Source organism: Eublepharis macularius, chromosome 11, assembly GCF_028583425.1.
Source record: "Eublepharis macularius isolate TG4126 chromosome 11, MPM_Emac_v1.0, whole genome shotgun sequence".
Lineage (NCBI taxonomy): Eukaryota > Metazoa > Chordata > Lepidosauria > Squamata > Eublepharidae > Eublepharis > Eublepharis macularius.
In genome coordinates, this window is record NC_072800.1 from 27,538,901 (window position 1) to 27,563,459 (window position 24,559).

The 24,559-nt window shown below is 39.4% G+C and overlaps 1 protein-coding gene across 1 annotated transcript in view; it reads right to left on the reverse strand.

Annotated features, from left to right (window-relative positions):
* The window catches only part of BBS9 (Bardet-Biedl syndrome 9), a 309,282-nt gene that overhangs the window by 130,649 nt on the left and 154,074 nt on the right, over positions 1–24,559 (reverse strand). The window contains exon 21 of the mRNA XM_054991070.1: positions 18,286–18,508. Within this exon, the coding sequence (XP_054847045.1) occupies positions 18,286–18,508 (223 nt within the window). The remainder of the gene's footprint in view (positions 1–18,285; positions 18,509–24,559) is intronic.

The window sequence follows — 24,559 nt, forward strand, 5'->3', positions numbered from 1 at the left end:
GGGGGCATGGCCATCTTCTCTGCACCTGATCCCAGCCAAGTGGCATTGCCACTTACTCCACTCCTGATTCCAGCTGGGTGAAGGCGGAGGGCAGGTATTGCCGCCTGCTCCACACCTGATCTCAGTTGGGTGAAGGCAGGGGGGTGAGCATTGTCACCTGCTCCACTCCTGATCCATGCTAGATGAAGTGGGGCCGGGCACTGCCACCTGCTCTACTCCTGATTCCAGCTGGGTGAAGACGGGGGATGGGCATTGCCACCTGCTTTGCTCGTGATTCCAGCTGGGTTAAGACAGGGGTCAGACATCGCCACCTGCTCCACTCCTGATCCCTGCTAGGTGAAGTAGGGCTGGGCATTGCCACCTACTCCACTCCTGATTCCAGCCTCAGCTTCCTGTTGTGGCGCACTCTCTGGAGGTCTGGGTGCCTCATCTGGGCTTCCCTCCACAACAACGTCCTCTGGAGGTGCACCTGGGTAAGGAGTGAGTTGTCTTGAATACGCTTAGCCTTTTATATAGTAGGATTGCCTGAGTGATATTACAATTGGTATTAATAATAATCAAGCTCATTTTCACTCCTCTGTCCAGTCATGATACAATGACAAAGCAGGTGTGGCCAGCCTCTAGACCTCCTCATACAGATGCTGATGTGTCCGAGAATCTTTTGCCCTGGAGGTCTCACATTCCATGAAACACCTGGAAAGCGATTCTGAAGGGGAACTCTTGAAGGATATTGGATGAGCAGTAGGAATCAATCATTTGTCCTATGGCATTGTTTACTGAAACGTCCTTGATACTGACTATACTAATCTCATACTATATAATCTGCCTTGAGTCTCAGTGAGAAAGGTAGACTATAAATGACATAAATAAATAAATAAAACCAATTACCAACAGAGAAAGCAGAAGACAGAATTTGTCGCTGTCCACCAGAATATCACACTTAAAATTTCTTGCAAATACATCTGAGGGACAATGCTCTGACACTCCTCAAGTCTTTGGAGGAAAATCAAGTCAAGATCTGGAGCAAATTCTGTTATCTTTATGAGCTCACTAAGGTTCCACAACACCCAGTTCTGACTGGCTGTCTAGTAATATGCAATCTGAAACAGGCCTGTCCTTTTCTGCCTGCCTCTCACTGCTTTAAATTAAAAAAAATCACATCCATTTTGTGATAAATGAAGATAAATCCTCTGATCAACGAATCTCTGCATTCTACCACAAAATAGTAAATAATGTAATTAAAATATGGAACAGCAATTAAACAATTAGCATTGCATTTTTATAGACTACCATTATACAGTGGTTAACAAAAATCTGTCATTTTCTCTCTTTGATTGGTGTGATCATTGGTCAAAAAGACTCCTCTTAAAGGGTTCTACTTCTTTGAGGCAGTTTGTTCAGCAGTGTTCATACATTTCACATGCCTAATGGTAAAATGTTTGAGCGAAATGATGAACATAGCAGGTTGTAGTTTCAGAATACAAGCGTTTCTGCATGCAAATTCTCTTCTAAATTATCAGACCTTTTATATCTCTGAATATGCAAACTATTTCAGCAGTTGTACTGCTTGCTGAAGTCTTCAAATCCTTTTGGCCAAGTTTCCAGGATAAGGTTGAACACATGTGGTATGCAACTCATAGGAATAGCACTGAGAAACAAACCACTAAGTAACAGATTTAACAGCTGTTTTCTTTAGAATCACAATATTATTCAGTACCAGAAATACTTCACTAGTACTTCAATAAATCTTGGCTCAGTGTGGAATAATCTTATCTTTGCTTTGCAGGAACTACTGAAAAAGTCTCTTCATTCTGAGAAAATTAAAATTAATAATAATAAAGTTCTGTTATTCTATTATAAACCTAGCTGTCATATACTCTGATCAGAGCAGAGAAACAGGTTACTTGGCTACACAAGACTTGGAAAGATTCCATTTTCCCTTGGCTAATGGGCATGAAAAATCACTTTAAATTAAGGCATTTTCAAGAGAACAATCAACTTAGACAATATCTGGACATGCTTAAGGCAAATTGTCTAGCATGTTTTATAAATTTAAAATTGTCCGAAACCACTGGCCTTTCCTCCCTATTCTAGACTTGTGTCCTCTGGCATACTTTTTTGTTTCAAATATATTTAGCAAGATCAACGTTTATATTCTAAAAAAATAGGATAGTACAATGACAGATGTTTAACATAATCTACACATCTACACATTTTTTTTAAAAAAAACCTAGAAGGAAATAAAGTTCATACAGTTTAACTCTGTGTGCTGAAAAAGTTCAAATTATATTTAACAAATGATTGGTGCATATTTAACCTGGCCAAAATCTGCTATGCACACATGAGGCTTTTTGACCCTTCTCTACTTTAAAAAGCCTTCCTCAAAAGTCTGAGCATAATCCAAAAATGCATTCCATGAGATAAGAAGGTCTGCTTCTGGAAGAGGAAATTGTACTTTGTGCAAACTTACATAGGCCTCTGTGGATTCCTTTTTTTTTAATGTCGAAAGGAGGACAGTTTGTGCTCTGCAGAGATAGCTTTATTCATAGTGTGGAAAGTGAATTTAATGGACTAAGATATTTCATGTGACTTCCCTATTTTCATGTAATTGAACTGTATTTTTACTGTACAAAGCAGAGAGTGTATACTGTAGCACAACACTAAGGCAAAAGACATAAAAATGTATGCCAGTGACTGTGAAATGCTTGCTGTTGTAGTTGGAAGAATGGCAATCCACCTATGTACATTGGGGTGGCTCATAGATAGTCAGATGCACCGGTAGTACTATGCATAGACTGATAAGAGAAATCCCCTTTTGAATTAACCATGATAGAGGTAGTTGTGAAGCAGAACAGAAAGAAAAGAAGCCAGCTGCGAGTGGGAGAACCGGAGAACGTAGCTTCAACTACATTCCAAAGAAGGGGGATTGCTCCCCTCCCACAGTACCTAAAGGAACAATCTCTAGAACACAAGGTTGCTGAAGCGACAGACACCAAAAGGACAGTTAGACACCCAAAGGACAGGAAACCGTTATGAAAAGGAAAGTGTGAAAAAGACAGAAGATGTTCCCTGGGTGTCCTTGAAAAGATGAATAATGTTCTAAAGTGATAAGCAATGCTAACGCAAGAAGATGATCCTTGATACTGAGAAGTATGCATATTGTAATGATGTGTAGAATTGTTCTACCAATGTGAGACCGTTAGACCATTGGGGCGGTTATTTGCTTAATCAATGCAGTTTTAAGGTTGTAACATATATATAACTTATACTAATTAACCTAAAGGTATAAATGCTTGTACTGTAGCATCGTAACTCTGAAGACATAATTAGTTCAAGGAGCCTTTTGTTCCATCTTGGTAACTAGGTTGTTCTTCCTTGTTTGTAAGCAATGAAAGGCTTTTGTTCATCTCTCTCCTCGGACTCTGGCATGTTCTCCCTTACTATTGAGCCAAAGCAAGATAAGGTACAGATAACAGGTGCAACAATAGCAAAGAATCTCCTGAATGATGGTTAGAAATGGTATCTTTTTCTAAAATTAAGTCATAAACTGTCAACAAGAGGCTACTATGGAAGAAGGTGAGAGCGTACAAGTATAAACTTGCTTTCCCTCCTTCTTCACTACTTACTCCTCCAGACTGCATTCTGAATGCATGCTGCCTAGTAGGAGACATTAGGAATATAAAATGTGAGACAAATCTCACTGGCAAGAGTTCAACAACAATAAACAAAAACAGTACTTACAAGAGAGTAAAAGAATTACTTTCCTTATTCCTGAACTATTACTATGGAAAAATTGAACCTGGTGAACAAATAAATAAGGAACAGAAACGAACTTTCTCATTTTGCCAAATCTTCCTCTCCTGAGTCATTAAAGACCTTTGTATACTCTTTTGTGTGCTTATGAAGAAGTCAGAAAAGGTTATAAAAATACTATAGTAGAAGCATAGGTCATTGTTATGATATGTTATTATGATATTAAACCATATTTTCAGGAATCTGAAATAAATTAGAATCTACTAAATGAGTTTTAATAAAATATACGCTTAAGGCTGGTTGATGCTGGCACTTAAAATGCCATGTGAATTTTATACAGCTTAACATTTTACTATTATATCTTCCTCCAAAGAAGATGGTGTTCCCAGAGGCTCAGAACCAGGTACTGGCCAGGAACCCAGGCCAATATATTTTTAGAGATGAAAGTGCATCAGATGCCTTCAGACCAGTCTCCAGACATTTCGGGACATTTTTTTAAAAAAATTCTTATGTTCAATCTAGATTTAAATCATTACGTGTGTACACAGTAATTTAGTGATGTTAACAAAAACTACCATCTACATATATCAGGTAGTCATGAGTAACAGAATACTCTGTTGAAGACAGAGTACAACAGTGCTAATTATGAAAGATAAAGGCAAAGGGGCAATCCCTAATAATTATTAACCAACCAGGTGCCTATCAACTATTTTTAAACTGTTACTGGAATAACTATGGATGCAGATAAACAGCATCTAATTGAGAAAAACCGCCTATCAAAAGAACAGAAAGGAAACTGCTGAAAGTCTCACAGAAAGATCAATTATTGATCTATAAAAGTTGATCTATTAAAAAGTTGCAAACAGAGGAAAACAAATTTGCCTATAGCCAGGATTGATTACAAAAAGGCATTTGACTTCCTTCCACATTCATAGATGGGAAAAACATTTGAAATTTTCCAAGTCAGAAGCATTATTAGAAAGTTTTTGTCAGCAACAATGAGAAAATGGTGCAAATATTGACAGCAAATGGAGTGGAACTAGGATGTGTCAGATGTAGAATCTGATGTAGAATATTTCAAGGTGATTCCCTATCACTTTTGTTTGTCACTGCTATGATGCCACGAACAACAACACTGAATAAAACATATTGTGGATATGAAATATCAAAGGAAATAGGAAAAATATCTCATTTGTTATACATTAAAACCTTAAATTATACAGAAAATCTGAAGAGGAAATAAAATCTCTAGTGCATAAACTTCAAATATTTGGCCAAGATATAGCTATAGCTATAGACTTTGGAACTGAAAAATATGCAATGCTATTGAAGAAAGAGGGAAGATTATTGAATCAGATGGAATACAATTTGTGGATGGAAATAGAATCAAAAGCTTAGACTATGAAGAAAACTACAAATATTTGGGTATATTGCAAGCTAATATATTAAACATATAATAGTTAAAAAGACTCTGTTGACTACATAAAAAGGTTTTGGAAAATACTCAAGTTGAAACTAAACAGTGGAAATACAATTTGTTTTATAAACTCCTGAGTCATTCCAGTGATTCGATCCTGCACTGGAATTGTAGATTGGACACAGGCTGAATTGGATGTATTAGATTGCAAAATGAGGAGAATCATGACAGCCAATCACACTCTCAAAGCAACATAAATCAACTTTATTTGTTGTAAAGTAATGGTGGTTGAGGATTGTTACAAATAAAATATACAGTAGTAGAAGAAAAAGGGTGCCGAATGTTTACATTAACAGCAAGAATTAGAAGACGTTGGCCAATGTTTACAGAAAAGGAGTAATTAAAGTTAAGGGTACAAAAGAGAAATATAGGAAAGAAACATCAAAAACCTGTATGGAGGCATGGCAAATGAAACCACTGCATTGCCAACATAAGAAGAATGCAAATGGTAATGCAACTCTTGTCAATGGAAACGGCCACTGAAAAAAAGAGACAGAAGGACTTGTATTAGCTGCACAAGAAGAGACATTAAGAAAAAACTATACGAAAGCAAAAATTGAAAAGACTATGAATAACAGCAAGTATAGATTATGTAATGAGGCAGATGAAAAGGTTGACCATCTCATCAGCGGGTGCAGTAAGATAGCACAAATGGACTATAAAAAGCACCATAACAAAGTAGCTGCAATGCTGTACTGGAATTTATGCAAAAAGTACAAACTGGTGGGAACATAAGCCTGAGAAAGTTGTTGAAAATGAGGAAGAGCTTGTGGGATTTCAAAATCTGAATGAATAAGAAGCTTCTTACACATGTTACTGTGTAAGAAGGTCAAACTGATTGATGTGGCCATCTCAGATGACAGCTGTATTGAAGAAAAAGAGATTGAAAAGATAACGAAATATCAAGATCTAAGATTTGAAGTTCAATGTCTCTGAAAAAAATCTACAAAGGTTATTCCCTTAGTGATAGGAGCACTAGGTGCTCCTACCCAAAAGGACTAAGTAAACACCTAGGTGATATTGGCGTAGACAGGATAACAACAGGCTAGTTGCAAACAGCCACACTACTTGGAACATGCCACATACGAAGGCAATACTTCTGACTCCTAGATTCATCGATAAAATCTGAGTTGGAGAGGGTCCAAAAATACCAGCCCAAACACTGTAGAAAATAGAGATGATGACGGTGATAAATCATATTTATTTTATTTGCTTTTTGATTACAGCTTATTTCCAGAAATAGTCCAGTGGTCAGAAGAAAACCTTGAAGAGTATGATATACAATAGTATTTTATCAGACTAGGCTAAAATGGACTGATTTAGCTGCAAAATCATCTACACAGCTTAACTGAAATGATACAAGTAAGGCCAGTCTTCTGTCTAGAAAACAATGTTTTAAGTAGTTTTTTAAAAAATCCCCCTCTGCCAAAAACCATACCACCACTTACCAAAGATCAAATATTTTTGCAATTCCAGGTGATCTCAGCAGAAATCACATCAATTTATCAAGGAACAGGACTTGATTAGCAAAAAAATGTTTAAACTTTTCTGCTCAACACAAAGCCTGGCCTTTTTCTCCCCTTAAAATACCATCCCCTTCCCAGTAAGAAAGTTTTTACAGAATATCTTTAACAATGATAGTCTTTTTGTGATTCAAGCAGATAAACTGACATCCTTTCAAAGTTCTTTACTGAATTCAGCAGACTGACCTGAAAAGCAGAATGTGGCAGTGGCTCCAACATCTTTTTTTTATTAGGGAATAAGAGAATCATGCTATTTTTCTTCATTTGGCTACAGAATAGACTATTGTGCTGGTGTTTGAGAGGATAAAGCTATTGGTCATTGTTCAGGAAGGCCCCCAGAAGACCAAGAATATTAGAAGGGAAGTTCTGAAAAATAGTTGTTTCCCAATAATTACTAATTTAAAATATATTCCACTGAAATACAGTTATATATTTTCTATGCTTTTGGCTTTGCATAATGCATGGTAGTGAATTTCCGACTTCAGAGTAGCCTAATACTTTAGGGTAAAGGAACTAAAACTACATCATATGTGATGATGGAAAACCAACAAAGACACAGACAGAAAAGACAGAGGGAATGCCAACTGATCTGATAGCCCTTTTTAATGTTATTTTCAAAGCATTCAAGATTAGATCAGGTTTTCTAACTTAAACCAATATTCCCTCTGGGATTTATTCTAACTTTCTCAGGTTTGCATGTAAATATGTGTTGCTTCTTAATACTGAGTCCATAAAACCAAAGTAGAGTGCAATATACATCACAATACACTTCTCCATAGGGTTTGGAAATTCACGGCTGCTGCTGCAATCCACATATACATGGAATGAGAGCCTCTAGTAGGTCTTTGCCCTTGAAAAAGTATCTGTGCTGCACCAAATGCTACATTTAAAGCTCCCTTGAGCCCAATACATTACTTACAAGGGAATGGAAGATGTCTACTAATGAGCAGAAAGCTGAAAAATATCAAGTGCGCAAGCCTGTGACCCATTGAACCCAATGCTTGACAAATTTCTGTTGCCTTCCTGGGAAGTCCAGTGGCATCTTAAAGACTAACAACATTTATTCCAGAATGAGTTTTTGTGAGTCACACAGCTTACTTCTTTAGATGCAAACAGAACGTGTCAAACAAATGTGTCAGGCACACGGCAGTGGGCTGATTCTGGCTTGATGTGTCACAAATTGTGAATATATCCCTTAACGCACTATGACATTCCCTCATCCTTAAATGACAAAAATAGCACAAGAGGCATTTTTAAAATTCCAAAAATAATGAAGTAGTTTATTTACAGTAGAGGGGAAAGGTCAGGTGAAGTCAAAAGTTGGAAATTTCTGAGGTAAAATTCAGAACATGCACAGACTTTCATTCTTATGTTCCTCACTGTTACTTAAGGCTTATGTTTTGATGCTTTGGCTCCTTTGTTTCCCCCCAAGCTCTCTAGTACACTTTTTTTTAGTATTCTCTTTCTCTTCTGGGATTAGGAAGGCAGGTACCCACTTTCTAGTACCCCAAGCACTCTCTCTTCGGTCGTTAACTGAATCTGAAGGTCTCCACAGGCAGTTTCCAACCACACCCGACTAGGGATCTCTCCACTTTCCAGAGATACCTCCCTGTTACCCTAGAAGATCTATCCTCTTTTCCTTGGCCCATTTGAGTCTGCACTCACTTCCCAAACCACCTCGCCAACTTTCCCCAGGTCTCTTGTCGGTGCTCAAATTGCTCACTCTATTAGGACTCTGTCTCCCCAACTCTTCACACTCAAACTCTCTCTGCTAGGACTGAAAACAGACCCTACTCTTTCCAGCTCATGCTACCCAATCAGTTGGTTTGGAGTAGCCTGACACTCAAAGCTCTCTGATTCTAAGAGGGACTAATCCTTAACAGTCCTACAAATACAGACATGCAGATCATCTCACACACACGTATCAAGATCACATGGAATTATGGAATATCTGGGCTGCAATGTCACCAATATGCAATTCTACGTTTCTTTTCCACCTAATTCCAACGATCCTGACAGGACAGAGGTTCTCTGGTTTAATGTAAAGGCAGACCAGAAACTTGGCAAACCAGGAACTCCTATCTTGGATGGAGTTAGACTTCCCTTAAAAGCCAGGCTATCAGCTTGGCCACTGCTGCTCAACACAGAGAAAACTAGGTGGTTGTGGTGATTCAGAGTACTTTTGCCCAGCTTTGGTTGGTGTTCCTTGCTCAGTCAGATCTAGCCATAGTGATTCATGCCCCTTATGTGCCCTGGAGAATGCTCCGATCAGCTGGAAAACATCTGCTGGTGGTCCCTGGCCCCAGGGAGGCTTGGTTGGCCTCAACCAGGGCCAGGGCCTTTTCGGTCCTGGCTCCAACCTGGTGGAACTCTGTCTGAGGACACCTGGGCCTGTCGGGATCTTCTATCATTTCGGCGGGCCTGTAAGACGGAGATGTTCTACCAGGCGTATGATTGAGGCCTGCATGAGATCCTCACTGAGCCTCCCACCAGCCTCCCACTAAGTGTGGGATTATACAGTGTCCACTGGCCAGCTGCTCAACATATGGGTACAGCATGGTGCTATGTAGTGCCCATTCGTTTGCTGACCCACGTATGGGTTGCAGTACATTATCTGTCCGCTTCCCTCCCCCTGTATGTTGATGGGCAGGAATCTGGAACTGACCCCATCTTGGGACAGTTAGTATCTGTTGTTGATTTTAGGATGAACTGTTGTTTTACGAATTGTTTTAATATTTGTATTATATTTTTATAACTGCTGTACCTCACCCTGAGCCCGCTTGCAGGAAGTGTGAGTTAGAAATGTAATAAATAACAACAACAACACCTTAGTTACATCTAAATTGGACTATTGCAAGGAGCTCTACTTGGGGTGACCCTTGAAGAGCATCTGGAAGCTGCAGCTACTGCAGAATGGAGGTGGGCCTGGCCCCCTCGCTGCTGATCTTCAGGAGGTAGCTTAAGACATTTTTATTTAAGACAGCTTTTAATTAACTTTGTTTTTTATGTTTATTGACGGTCTTAACTGTGTTTTTAAACCTTGTTTTATTCATATTATAATTATTTTATTTATATCGTAGGCTGCCTTCAGTTTCTGGAAGGTAGAAGGGCAGCTAATAAATGTTTTAAATAAAATGAATTAATGACTGACTGAATGAATATTAGATTGTGGGAACATTAGATGCAAGCAACATAGCAGTCAAGTTACAAATGTTTGCTGTTACACTACTTCTGCATTGACAGACATTACAGCCCTTGGATGTTTCAGGCAAGACAACCCCAAAAGTAATATAGAAGCATGAAGCAGAGAGATAGCAACCCCATCCTTCCTTTGATTTGACCTTCTCCAGGCATGTAGTAGTCTCCAAAACTAAGAAGGGAAGGGGTTCACTGGCACTTTATTCCTCAGCCTCTTCTTGTCAAATCTCCCGCACTCATAGCCAGAGAAGAGGCTGAGTGCTCTCGTCATCAGCTCCACCTCCCAGCCCATTTTGAGGACAATGGTCCACTCCCCAACCATTTCCAGTCTCTTGTGAGGACTTTGTCCCTTAAAAGAGTCTGCAAGCCACTCTAGCCCTTCTCGCTGCTGTACTGAACCTCCCACCTTCCAGGAACTGTTCCAGGAAGCTGTCAATCAGCTGCAGGTGAATTCACATCGCTTCTACCAACAGCTCCTGTTAAATCTGGGGATTCTGCCGCTTACAGACAAGAAGTACTAGTATCCCTCAACAATGTAAGGAACCAAGGTCGACTATTACCTAAGGAAGAAGAGAGGCTCTTATATTGTATACTTTTTTTTACGACAGAAGCATTTGTGGCCCTGCTTCAACAAGGATTTGTTCAGTATTATGTTTTAATTTTTTAATAAGCTTTTTTTATATTTAACATTATTTTAGATATTGTTATCTGCACTTAGCCTTGAGATAGAGCATATTAAAAAGAAATTTAAAAGATGAAGTCATGTTATTTCAAGAGAAATTTGGTTTTGTTTAAAAAGTAAAAAAGGTACTGGGGTTGCTTATAACCTTTGAATAATCACATATTATGTATTCTTTGTTACTCTAACCAAAGTCATTTTAGAAAACAGAGCAGATTTATGAACTTCTCAATTTTTATAAACATACACTTTTTCTGTGGCTTTAAGGAACCAGCTTGTGCACCAGGTGCAGTGGGATTACATTTGGCTGCAGTCACCCTAAGAAAACAAACTGGGCAGAAAATAAAGCACAGAGACAAATACAGTCATCAGTGAAAATATTATTTGCCTGCTTATTTTCACAAAAGCTGACATCAACATTATTAATCATTGGTGACTACTTATGCTTTAGCTGCACATATTAAAATTTAATGCTTTTAACGCAAAGAGCCAGCCATAGGATTCCATATACTTGCTAATGTGTCAATCCCAACTATATTTAGAGTAAGAGGAGGAGGAGTTGGGATTGTAGGACAGCCAGCTAAATTTCACAGCCCAAACAACCAGCAAGTCCCAAGTCTCCAATGGGATTGTTAAAAAATTCATTATGCATGACTTTTTCCTCTTTAAATTATTCATTTTTTAAAATGCTGTTCCCATTTTAATGCTCTTATTGCTTCATTGTCTTGTGCTTAATAGCAGAAATACCAATGGAGTGTTTTACTCATCAAGCAAATAGATGTTTTTCACTATACAGCATCCTTATTAATCTTGCTACCCCTATCAACGTTTTACTCAAGGGAATATAAGTAAATATGAGATGTAGCAAGCTAAATGAAATTAAACATGAAACCATTCTAACTGTAAACACTACAATATACAGACATGGCCTCACCTCTGAGAAACCAGAACTTTGCACTGGTGAAAACTAAAGATGGGCATGGGAAAAATCCGAACCACGTGGTTCGTGGTTCGACACATTTCACAAACCATGAACTTTCACGAACTTGCCCTGGTTCGCAAACTGGTTTGTTTGGTTCGTGAAAACATCACTTTCAGGGCAGCAAAAGGTCTGCAGAATAGGGGTTTGCGCTTCCAGTTTCCCCCTTTTAAATGCCTGCCGCTTATCAGCTGATGGGAGGGGAAACAATGTAGTAGGGAAGCTGGGAGGGGATGAAGCAGCTGAACCCCTTACTCGAGCGGAGACAGCTAGCAGAGGCCAGAGCTCAGCAGGAGCCGTAGAGGAGGAGCAGGATGAAGAGATCAATGCATAAAGTGCCTCCCCCGCCTACCCAGGCAGCAACGGGAGCTGGGCAGAGACCGAGAGAAGGAACACCCCAGCACACAGCAGCAACAGGGACAGGCAGAGCAAGATCCAGCCATTGTCTGGGAGTGGGGGTGAGGCGGAAGGGTGGCGGCCATAATCTCAGCACGCCGAGCCCGACTCAGGAGGCGGGCTCATTCCAGAAGGAAAGGCTAACCAGAGGGGAGTGACAGGCCAGTAAGCCTATCAGGCAGGGAGCAGCAGGAGGAAGGGAGACGGACAAGCCAGAGATGGAGGGTGATTGGGAAAGGGAAAGGGAACCAGGAGGGGGATAAAAGGGTTTCCTCCTCGTGCGGATGGGAAGGAGAGGTTGGTTGCCATTGCTAGAGAGAGGGAAAGAGAGCATGTACAACCTGGTAGGAGGAGGAAGAGGGTGAAATAACCCACGAGGGAGGAAGCCAAACCCCCCGCCCCCAGGGTGGAAGGCAGCACGGAGGAACGACGGGGCAGCAAGGCGGGCACAGCTGGGCTTGACAGAAATTGCACTTGGATCTGGGGTCCAAGTCATAACTCTGCTCTGATACGATATCAATTATCAATTTGCTTCAACTATAAAACCTGAAGGTATAAATAAATGTATAAAACAACCCACAGAGGTTACATAGCTTCCAGGCCAGGAACAGGACAACACGGACAATCTCCAACTTCAAAATATGCCTCAGATTTGCAGGACTTGTCTACCATACTTGGGGGGGAGGGGACTCTGCCAGTGCAATGGACTACTTTTTGGGTTGTACCATTGATTACTATAACGTATAGTTCTAACATAATGAAGTGGTTGGTGCTTATTGCATGTTGTAGATTCTAAAAATTACCATGAATTGTAAGCATCCCACACTGATATTTATATAATTAAATGTGGAATAAGGCTTGCAATTACTTTAATAAGTAATAAGACACCCCCCTCCAGAGTTTTACAAAATATGTTCTATTCTAATATTTCTGTCCCAACATTTTCCAGTTTGCTATATTTGGGGAAACGAGAATACTTCATCATGTGTTGAAAGATATATGCCAAGTTCAATATAAGGAACCAGAACATTAAATTTCAAATCTTTGGCAGTAGGTGCTGTAGGAGTACAACTTGGAGAGGAATTGCATCACCATTCTATGCCTAAGTTTTAATATCTACATGTGAAAAGAAAAACATTTTATAAACCCTCAAAGCAAACACTTAAGGCTGATTCACCATCAGGGTTGCCAGCCTCCAGGTAGTGGCTGGAGATCTCCTGGAATTGCAACTGGTCTCCAGGCCACAGAGATCAGTTCACCTTGAGAAAATGGCTACTTTGGGGGGTGGGGGGTGGACTGTATGGAATTATGCCATGCCAAGGTCTTTTCCTCCCCAAACCCCACTTTCTCCAGGTTTCAACCCCCAGATTTCCAGGAATTTCCCAACTTGGAGCTGGCAATCCTATTCACCATGTTCTTACATCTACTCCATTAAGCTTTGAATGAAAGATATTTCTGGTGCCTTGTACCATCTGGTAAGTTCTTAGTACACTGAAATGCACACCTCAGGATCATTGTAAGAAGAAAAGCTGCCTTTTCCCTTATGGAAAGGCAGGATATAAATATTTTTTAAAAATAGTAATTTAAAAACTCTGAAATGGAACAAATTTATTTCTTAAAAATGAATATTAAAAACATGAATGATATATTAAATTAGTATAATTCTCTTCATATTAGTCTTGGTTTTCATGCTCACTGGGATACTTGAAATTGTTTAGAAACTAAGATCAAGGTATGGTTAGAGAATAAAGTTTATAAACTTAGAAACAATAGCTTGCTGAATATAAACGAATATGTATCCACTTAGAATCACCATGGATACCCATCTATCAACTATGAAGAGTTATTTTTTACACATCATGGACTTAACAATAACTGAACGTTCACTGTTGTTAATTGTTTTTATAATCATCTTTATAAGCATATTGCATTGAGCAGCCTGAATAGCCCAGACTAGTCGAGTTTGGAAACCAAACAAGGTTGGCCATTGTTAGTACTTGGATGGAAGGTCAACAAAGACAACCTGGGTTGCTACGCAGAAAGGAAACAGCAAACCACTCTGCTCATCTCTTGTCTTGAAAACCCTATAAAGGGCTGCCATGAGTCAGTTGCGATCTGATGGCACTTAATAATATTATTTTGGTATTCTTTTCTCCTCCATTTACTTATCTGTATATTTGTTAATTTTAGACTCTTTTATTCTCTTCTGGATTCAGTGATTATTAACAACTAGATAGCTATGTGCAAGTTAGAAACAATCAAAGATTATTACATGAAATTTCCAAAATAATTTTTATAGCAAATAAACTTAGATTGTCCACAGGAAAACTATCTGGGAACCTACACAGGTCAACTCATGAAATGTATATATTCAATCATAAAAAAAGAATCTATGTTTACTAAACACACTGACTTTGCACAGAGGCTCACAGCTCCTCCAATGGATTGGCTGTTTTATTATTTGTCAATTCCCCTCCCATTACAGACTCCCAATTTACCCCCCCCCCCTATTTATCTACAGGAGTGCAATTTCAGGGGGCAGAGAAGGCTGCAATGAGAAGCAGGGAAGTTGCCTCCAGTACCGCTGCTTAGGATTCAAGCCAATATTTGGAGGCCAGAAGCTTGTCATATCATGGATAATATTTATATGATTTCATCCTTAAAGTAAATGGTCAAAGACAAGAAAAAAGTTATTAGTCACTTCGAGCATCAAGAGAAGAAAATAGATTAAAAGGGAAAAAAAACATTATCTAGAGGGGACTATATCCTACTAGCATACAGGACAACTGTAAAATGATGTTCTAGCCAAGCCAAAGGATAAAGAAGTAGGAAGAGTGAGTTTGTAAAATTTCATTATGGGAAGAAGGCTAGATCTAGAGGTTGTGGTATACTACATATATTTCAAAAAACCCAATGAAAATATATGACTAAAACACCCTCCAGAATTCATTCACTGTATTTAGTGGTTTTTTAAAAATCGCCCACCCACTAAGAGTCATCAGGGTGGTCTAAAGCCACGTTTTAGTGGAACCTCTATGGCCTTGACCCATACTAAAGATTGGCAGAGTTCCTTAAACTCCCTTGCTTCTTCCTTAAGCCAGCTGTTTAAGATGCTGCCAAAGGCAACACAGTATAAAACACACACTGGTGTGTCTTGTAGATCTGTATCATCCTATTTGTGGAATGGCTTCTAAGCATCTTTCCTCTTTCTTTTTGTAGTTTTGTGAACTGTGATTGCAAAAGTGCTATTTGAAGGTGAGCTTCACCATCACTTTAAGAAAATACTGGGATGGATTAAGATTGTAATTTAAGATTTTTACCCACACTTATTCATATATATAATGAAAAGGCACATTGCGGCTATTAACATTTTTCCTTAGCTAAAGAAACTAAAATCCACATTAGCCCCACCCATTTTAACTGATCACATTCAAGTACTAAATGACATAGGGTGTGATTCAAACAGCTGCTCAGTTTCATGGCATTGGCTTACATTAATCCAATGCAATGTTTCATTTTTTCTTTGAACAGCTGCCTCCCCCTTCACACACATATCAGTTTTTGAAAATCTCCTCACTTTCAATAGCAAGTTACCATTGTGTAAATGGGGGGGGGGGAATGCCCACAAACAAAACAAAAGTCTGAATTTGCCTTGGGTTTATAGAATTAGTTTCATGGATCTTTGGATCTTGGCCCTGGTTTGTGTACATACATCTCTCGCGGCTTTTTATTGATCTCTATTCTGGGGTTGGTCAGGTTTTTAAGGGCTTACATGAGCATTTTAGTTGTCAGAAAAGCTCAGTATTTAGATGGCCCCTTACCCATATGGGTGATAAAATAAAATTTATATAACATTAATCAGGTTCTACCATTGTGATGACTGATTCATTTATAAAATAAGTAAATATGTAGCAACTTAGTCAATGCTGAGTTTATCTTTGCAAAAACAACAATTAAATACCTATTAAATTTTGTGTGTGTGTTTTGTGTCTACTGCTTTACTATTTGAATGGAAATAGTGTGTATATGTATAAAGCCCCCCATGCACAACCCCCCCCAAATTTGACATTTCATCTGTATTTATTTCTTCTAATAATCATCTTCTGCTTTAACCAATGTATAAAGGGACGTAAAATCTATTAAAAGCACACCTGGCAAAAAGAAAATTAAGACACACTATTACAAACCAAAAGCAATCCTGAAAAGATTAAATTACATTTTTTTCCAAAAAACATGATGAGCCTCCATAGGGTCCAGGGTGTCTAAGTCAAGAGTTAAAAAGACTCCAATCTCAACTACGGCTTCCCCAGAGAACAGAGGAACTGTGAACATGGTTCTCCCATTCAACCATTAGTGAGGAGGAAATATATTGGGAGAAATACTAAAATATGAAGATCACAGCTACAGAAGTGGTTGTATATACTGTCTCTACATGCTCATTAAGAACTAAACTGCTTGATATTACTGTACCTGGGCCTGCTCTTGAACAGCAGGTTTTCTCAATATCACAAGGGCAATTAAAAGATAGTGGAAAGATCCTTACTGTATAAGGGGAATTTAGCTGATGTATCAAATGTAAATAATGAAAAGGTAACACATTCCATTGGCGTTGATCACTTATTGAAGAGCAGCACCAGATTAAGGAATATTCCTAGGTGCTATACCAGATCCAATAACACAGTCTGTTGCTCCACCTATGAAAAGCAAACTCACAACTCCACGAAAGTTAACATTCCTCAATAACCTCATTACCATCTTATTTCAAATTAATTTAAATATTTGGTGCACATCCATTTTACTGCAACTCCCTAACATTAGTTCAACTCCCTAACATTAGTTCACTTGGTTGCTTAATCAGAAAGAAAGAGGTATCTTCAGCAGAATGACAATACTACATTGCAAATTTCTGGCCCATCTTCCCACATCTTGATTTATACACACAATATCAATCACACCATTAACTTTTACAGAACAGATTAACCCCATAGTGCAGCTTCCAGGGCTATTTTCTAAATGTGCAAAGATTAAAGCCAACCACCAAACCTGTTCAAGATAGCACAATAACTTATCATCCAGACTATAAAAAGCTGCCGAGAGGGTAGGAGTGGGGGGAAATCACTGAATCACATATACACACAAACAAAGCAACCGGTAAAGTCGCTTTTCTCCTCAAAGTTCATGTTTAGCTTTCAGCTACTTATTTTTGGTATGGTAAACTTTCAGTTCTTCATATGGGGCTATTTCAGGCAGAGTTCCCAATATGAAAATAATATGGACCTTCCCCTCCTCCTCACATTGATATATATGAATTATACTTACCTATGGCCATGCCACTCTGAACACACCCAAATTATACCTAATAAATACTTTGCCACATGCAAAGCAACTGGAAAGTGGCTACTTCTTTCTTGTTAGCACCTGTGGACATGTTTTAATTAGTGTCATCATAACCTTAATAGGTCCTGACATTCTTTTTTTAAAAAAAAATCCTTAAAATTCCAAGTAAACATGCAAACATGTCCACGTTTAGATGCAGATCATCCCCCAGGACCATGAGAGTGGTTTATATTTCATACCTAAGATGGGTAAGCAAGAGAAGGAGGAGGGAAGTATAGACTCTTTATCTTAATGCATTTTCTTTGAAGTTCGCCCAGTCCCTATTAAATGTGTTCCAATACTGCATTTGATAACGGAGGGGGGGGGGGTTGGGATCATGGAAAAGAGGAGATGTGAATTTATTTCTTATAGCTGTCATCCTCAGGCAGCCACAGTTTTAAAGCATTGCTAGGAGCTCACTATAAAAGGCTCCACAACCGCAATTGTGTACCTACATAGATGCCCTCAAGGAAGAAATGCATATCTCTGTGAACCTTTTGACTGAACTTAGTGGTTAGCTTTAAGGCAGCAGAAAATGATCATCTGGGGTACATTAACTTCTGTATTAGTCTATTTATGTTCCTGAAATATGGCAACCAGTGATCAAGTTTAGACAAACGTTCACTCAAAATGGTTTTATTCTCTAATCCACTTTTTATTCATTAGAAGAAAAACATAATGGATCACATTTAATACTACAGCAAAGAAATACATACCATTCTAAAAATATTTGGCATCTAAATTCCGCTAGCGTGTTTATTCAGTGGTTACACTGGAATTTCTGAGGGAGAGAGAAAAGTCATTTCTCCTGACTGTCACCATTTTAGCAGGAAACTGAAACTGCAAACCTAAACCAAAGTTACATTCCTTTATTTTTGAACTAGGTGCATATCACATATCTTACCTGGCAACACCGTCAGTTGTTGAGAGTCAGTGTCCATACTTAGAGACATACGACCACCCTTGGCTAATCTATCATACAACAAGGTAATGTGTTTCTTCAGCCTATTAGTATCCCTAGGGATACTAAATTGATTGGTAAGAGTCAAGGCATGCTCTTTAGAACTCTTGGACAAACATGTTTTCAGCAAGTGAGAGACTGAAGCATCCACACATTCTTCCCAACCCTGCATAAAAGGAGAAAAAAAATCTCTATGTTAAAAATGAAATGCAAAACTAACTTGCTGTTTTACACTAGGGAAAAAAACTTCAGTAAATAATGATATAGAAACACACTTAACATATTACCAAGTCTATATAGGTGTGTAAAGTACTAGGAAACCTAGGACAATATTTTTTTCAATCCACAGAATCTAATGACTAGAGAAGATCAGTTTGAAAGTTATTAACTTTAACACATTTAATAGGGTTTATTTTTCAATTTACCAACTAGCTTTCAACTGCTTATTATTATTATGATACATCTGCAGTTCTGCGTAAGAGGCTATTTCATGCAAACCGTTACCAATATGAAAATAATATGGACCTTCCCCTCCTCCCCAAATTGATATGTGCAAATTATACGTGCCTATGGCCATACCATTCTGAACATACCCGAGTTATACCTATTCATTACATGCAAAGCAACTGGAAAGTGGCTACTTTTTTCTTGATAGAATCTGTGGATATGTTTTACTCAGTGTTATAGCCTTAATACATATGGACACTTTAAAAATATCCTTAAAATCCCAAGTAAACATGCAAGCATTTTTAAGATCCAAAACTCCCCTCCTATGACTGGTATGGATTAGATAATGCACCTTGATTTTATCTCCAACATATACTGGTTTCGCAGCAATGGTGGCTGTCTTGCTGAATCACATAGTGCCGCAATCTACAATATTTTTAACACCAGAGGCTAATTTTCCTTTTCCAGTCATGGTTTTCAGACTGGAGAAACCCACTGAGTTGCAAGTACATGACAGGAAGAAATAGGATAGCATAATAATGTGATGGAGTCTTGTGGCAGAAACGGGAGGAGTCCTGCCCGGGCTCAAAAGGAATTCTCTTCAGTACTGAGTAACTTTGCCCTACTGTCTTGTCTCTCCTCTAGCCTGCATGGGGCATCATGCCCTTGCTCTCTACAGCAACTTTCCAAAAAGCTGCACAAAGTGGTGGCTCTCCAGAAACTTGCAATCCAGCAGGAAGGGCTCCATGATCCACCTGTGGGTCCACCTGTGGGTCCATGAGCTGAAGACTCGCTGCTTTCAGGTTGCTTACCATGTGAATGTAGTTGCACCTACTGATTAGCTACAACTAGAGAGCAGCTAAATTTCTCATCTGCCAATAATGTATAAGCCTGCTCCCCGCTGCTTTCCAAACCATTTTGCCAGGCAATGGAAAGAGTGAAAAAGAGAGATCGATTTCTTCATTCAAAATCCACTACTGCCCTGTATTTGGTTTCTGTTTCAGAGCCTGGGATTGGAACCAAAGCCCACTGGGGTGGAGGTAGTATGTCTTGGAAGCAAAGCATTCTGCTTATGCTCTGAGCAGGTATATTTCTGTCACATTAGATTTTACCCCATCACTGTGTTCCTGGATTTTAAAATTAATTCCAGATAGACTGGAACTGAGCTGACCCTACATTGAAAATGTTGGACCTTGAAAGATCTACTGAACTTTATACCCAGGCTGGGGGGAGGGGGGTGCGTTAATGATCAGATAATAGACAGCAAGACTCACTCTACCCAAATGCTTAATTTCTAAACAGAACTGCTAGTGCAAATAATTTAATCTTAAAAAGGGTTGGAGTATGCTAGAATGAATCGATGAGTGGATGGATTCTGGGGCTCAATCTCAGATCTAGTACTTGATTTAGATTTTATTTTTTGAGAGAAGTGTTAGGTGAATCTTGTACATCCTGTTCATCGAGGCAGGAAAATTATTTGGTAGGGGTGGGGGAGGAATGGAAGGATGTTGAAATTTTTTTAAAAGCAGTGAATCAATAGATTCTTGGTGTTCACAGTTCAGGTTCAGCTGTTTTGGTACAAAGCAAACTTGGGAAACAACTGGATCCTTTGATTTTTAGGACTGGGGGAGGAATCTAATGTTCTGACATAGGGGTAAATCTGCATACATATTGTGATTAGGCAAATGGTTAGTGGAACATTTTAAACTGGGTGGTTTTGGATACTGACTTGTGCCCAGTAGTGTGGCTGTTATTATTCTGTCTTGATTTGAGGATGCCACTGCTGCAGGCTTTAAGGTTAATGGGATTTGCACAGAAAGGTATAAATTGGATGGTTTATTACATGTTGCTCAAGCAATTGTGTTCTTATAAACTAGTTATACCCCATTATCCCCCAGTTTCTCAGATTTGGATTTCAATAAAACTGTATTATCTTTTCTGTAAAGGCTCTGATAAGAATCTTGAATTTAACATGAATCGCAATTGCTAAATTAGACAGAATAAGAAATTACATGTATGCATATTTACCGCTAATCTCTTTGACACATGCTGGTGTTCTTTGTATATTTGTGGGGTTTGTTCACTTTATAATTTCAAGAATAGATTAATTTTAAATAGAAGTTTTGAAAGATAACACTGCATGATCTTTGGCAGGGATGCAACGTTTCCATCAAATACATGGAATAAATAAACTACTGATCTCCCTGGTCAGGAGGCTGGTACCTGTTAAAGGGTATCATTATTACAAATGGTCAGTCTCCTCTTAGCACTGCATATTATTGGTTAATGCTTTACTTCAATACAGGTAAAGAGACATTTAGTTTCCATGTAGCTGGTTTGAAGTTATGCCCCCAAACAAGTCGGTTATTAAACCGTAACACCATCATATTCAATGACTGCATTATACAGATCCACATTAGGCAAACTTCCACATGTGTTTTTCAGTACCTTCAACAGTTGAATAGAAAAGAATTCCCACAAGTGTGCCTTCTAAAATTCCTTGTTTTACTTAATTATTAAAGTTACAGGAATCCCAAAGTTAAATGACATTATAAGCCTAAGCTATATTTGTAAAGATTTATACCTCAGGGCATTAACTGCTACAGTTGGTAGACAGAAGGGTTGTATGGAAACAGTTCCATGTGGCACCATACCACTGTGGTATAGCAGTTACAGAGTTATGCTAGAATCTGGGAAACCCAGGATCGAATCCCCATTCTGTCATGGAAGGTTGCTGGATGTCCTTGGGCTAGTCATATGCTCTCGGCCTAATGTGCCTTGGAGAGTTGTAAGAAAAAATGGAGGAAAGAACTATTTAGGCCACTCTGGGACTCCACTCAGAAGAAATGTGGGGTGCATATGAAGAAAGTAAATAAATAAGTAAAACCAAGACTATAGTGCGGCACCATTATTCAGATACATTGCATAGTGATTTTTAATGACTTTTCCAGGGAGGTTTCACTACTGGAGAAAATTACCACACAAGGCAGCCAAGTTACAGCGCTCCCAATACAGTGCACCAGTGTTAAACCATGTGAAACTATTTCCATAACAACTTCTCCATCATTCTCTCAAGACAAGTTCTGCATTATGTTACTATAACTAATTATGCAACTATAATCTAATGTCAGATGGATAATTATGGGAAAAGCTCTTTGGATTCTGTGAAGACAAGCTCCCACAAGAGGTTACAGTAATATTCTTCTTATTAAAAGAACCATCTGGATTGTGTTCAATTGGGTGCAGCCTTATAGGTAAGTGGAGCTTGGCTGGGATTTATAATACCATCATTTCTGAAGGGCAACAGCTGCCATATTCTACAGTGTAAATTTGAAATATTCCTCTTATATTGTACATGAGTGTCCAGCTGTGGCTCTTTGCCTAGGGCTGCCAGTCCCCTGGGGGGGGGGCAGAGGACTCCCAGCCTCTATCCCCTGCCACCGCTTTCCTGGCTGACAGGAGGGAAAGGTGTGGAGAACAGGCGCAATGTCACTTCCTGAAGTGACATCATCATACCTGGTGGTAGGCATGCTTACACACTTTGCAAGAGTCAATTTGGGCCCCCAGTGGACTGAACTGGTCCCACACAAAGCATGGGAGCATGCCCGTTGCCAGTGCTGGGAGTAGGCATGAACTTTGTGCGCAGGTGGGAAGAACACTAGAGGTAAATGCTGGGTCCCCCCCCCCCCTCCTGTCAGGAGGGTATAGAGACCTAGCAATCCTATCTTTGCCTCCTGTTCTTGCCACCCCTCAGCAGCACAAAAATGGAAGAGGGAATTTTCATGCCAACAGTATGGTATCACTTTCAGTGCAAAAACAGAAGTGATGTCACCATGTCAGCATGATTTTCTAGGTCCCCAAACTCTATGGTAAAAAGTCATTCCCCTGTCCCCCTCCTAGCCCTATCCATGAGATACATAAAGAACAGTGCTTCCTTGTGAACTTAACCTGAGATCTGAAGAACTATACAAGCATCAGTGTTATGATTTTTTAAGAACATTCCTTCCTACTACAGCCCCTTATCTTGAAAAACTGATACTGGAAGGCTATGGTATTTGATATGACACAGGGTTAGCATGAGCTGACTTGCAAAATAAAGAACCAAAAGGAAAAACAGAATTAAGTCTTTCTTTGTTGTAGCTGCAGACAAAAATCCATAGCACTGCTTATTTCATCATATGAAAGACATTTCATTCAATAAACTGTGCCTTCACTCAACACTGTATCAATGGGGCATTTGGCATGGATAGAAGCAGGATATGTTATCAGGGCTGGCACGCCCATAGAGGCCAGGTAGGCGGTGGCCTCAGGCGTGAGGGCACTGGAGAGGTGCCGGAGGGGGTGTCGGGGGTGGAGGCGCGTGCTGCAGAGCTGGTGTGGTTGGCCCGCAGCTGCTGCAGCCAGCCAGCCCCGTGCCGCTGCCGCCGCCACCACACAACCCAGCCAGGCGCAGCAGCCATGAGCCGCTGCCGGGGCAGCGTGCGGAGTGTGGAGCACCCTCCGCCCACCACCCCAGCCATCCGCTGGTGAATGCCCCCGGCTTGCGCTGCGCGTGATGATGTCATTGCGCAGTCCGTGGCGCACATGCCGTGTGCGCGCGGGGGGTGGGCCGCAGGCACCAGAAACCCTGGCACCGGCAGTGTATGTTATACCACTAATCATACCATGGTCAACAATGTAGGTCACATTTGTAGAAGGACATAGTATGTAATAACTCTTCTGATCAGATTTCATTTAAAGCGTTGTGTTGAAGCATTAGCCTTTAATACATAGCTAGATCAACCAGCTAGAATTTGACATTATTTGAGATGTGCAATCACATTCCAAACTTTTCAGAGAGAAATATATAATGATATCTTCCACAGCGTTAACATTCACTGGTTTAAAAATCTTAGACCATATCCTACTTCTTGACATGAACTGTTCATTGGTCTTATACAGCAAAAGTCAGGCTATAATACTGTAGCCAGTACTAAAGCTGCATTTAGACAGCAAACTTTGATCAGAGCCACCAAAGACGGCTACATAGAAGACTGATCAGGTATAGATAAACAGGTGTTTCCGTTGGACAGGGATTACTGTAACGACAGCTTTAAAGATAAGGGTGAAAAGGTACATAAAGATGCTGATAAGGAAGATTAGAAAGGGATATAAATCTCCTTGCTTCTTAAAACTCTAAATGCATTGTGTTAAGTTTACTTCATTAAGATGCGTAACATGGATTACAAGCCCACAGTGGCCCACTATCTATAAACAAAGGCTTTAAAAGGATTTTTATAAACATAATGCCACTTTCAAAAGTAACTGATCATCCATATGCACTGAATGCTTATGTGCATGATTAACAGAGTTTTGATAAATTATTTTCCCTTAGTTTCCTCCCATTACAAATTAAGATCAAAAGGGAGGGGGATCATTAATTCAGGCACTGCAGAATGTCATTTCAGCACACACTTTAAAATAAAAACTTCCAATTTTTAAGTTTAACTAGTTCCTCTATGATAAAGTAAAAGCTAAACTGCTTTAGCAACAAAGCTCAGACTGGGGGAGGGGAGTGTTCTTAAAAATAAGCAGTAATGAACAAACCCTATTTGATATGATACAATTCCGGTTTGCAGGTTCCATTTTTTCCCTAGTTTGTGTTAAAGAGTCAGCCCAAGAGCATGGGAATCTCCCAGATGGAGGCTAACTAGTTTGTTTTGGCATGAACTTACTCGTTTATTTTGGCATGAGTTTTCATAAGCAGCAGCCTACTTAATTAGATGTATGA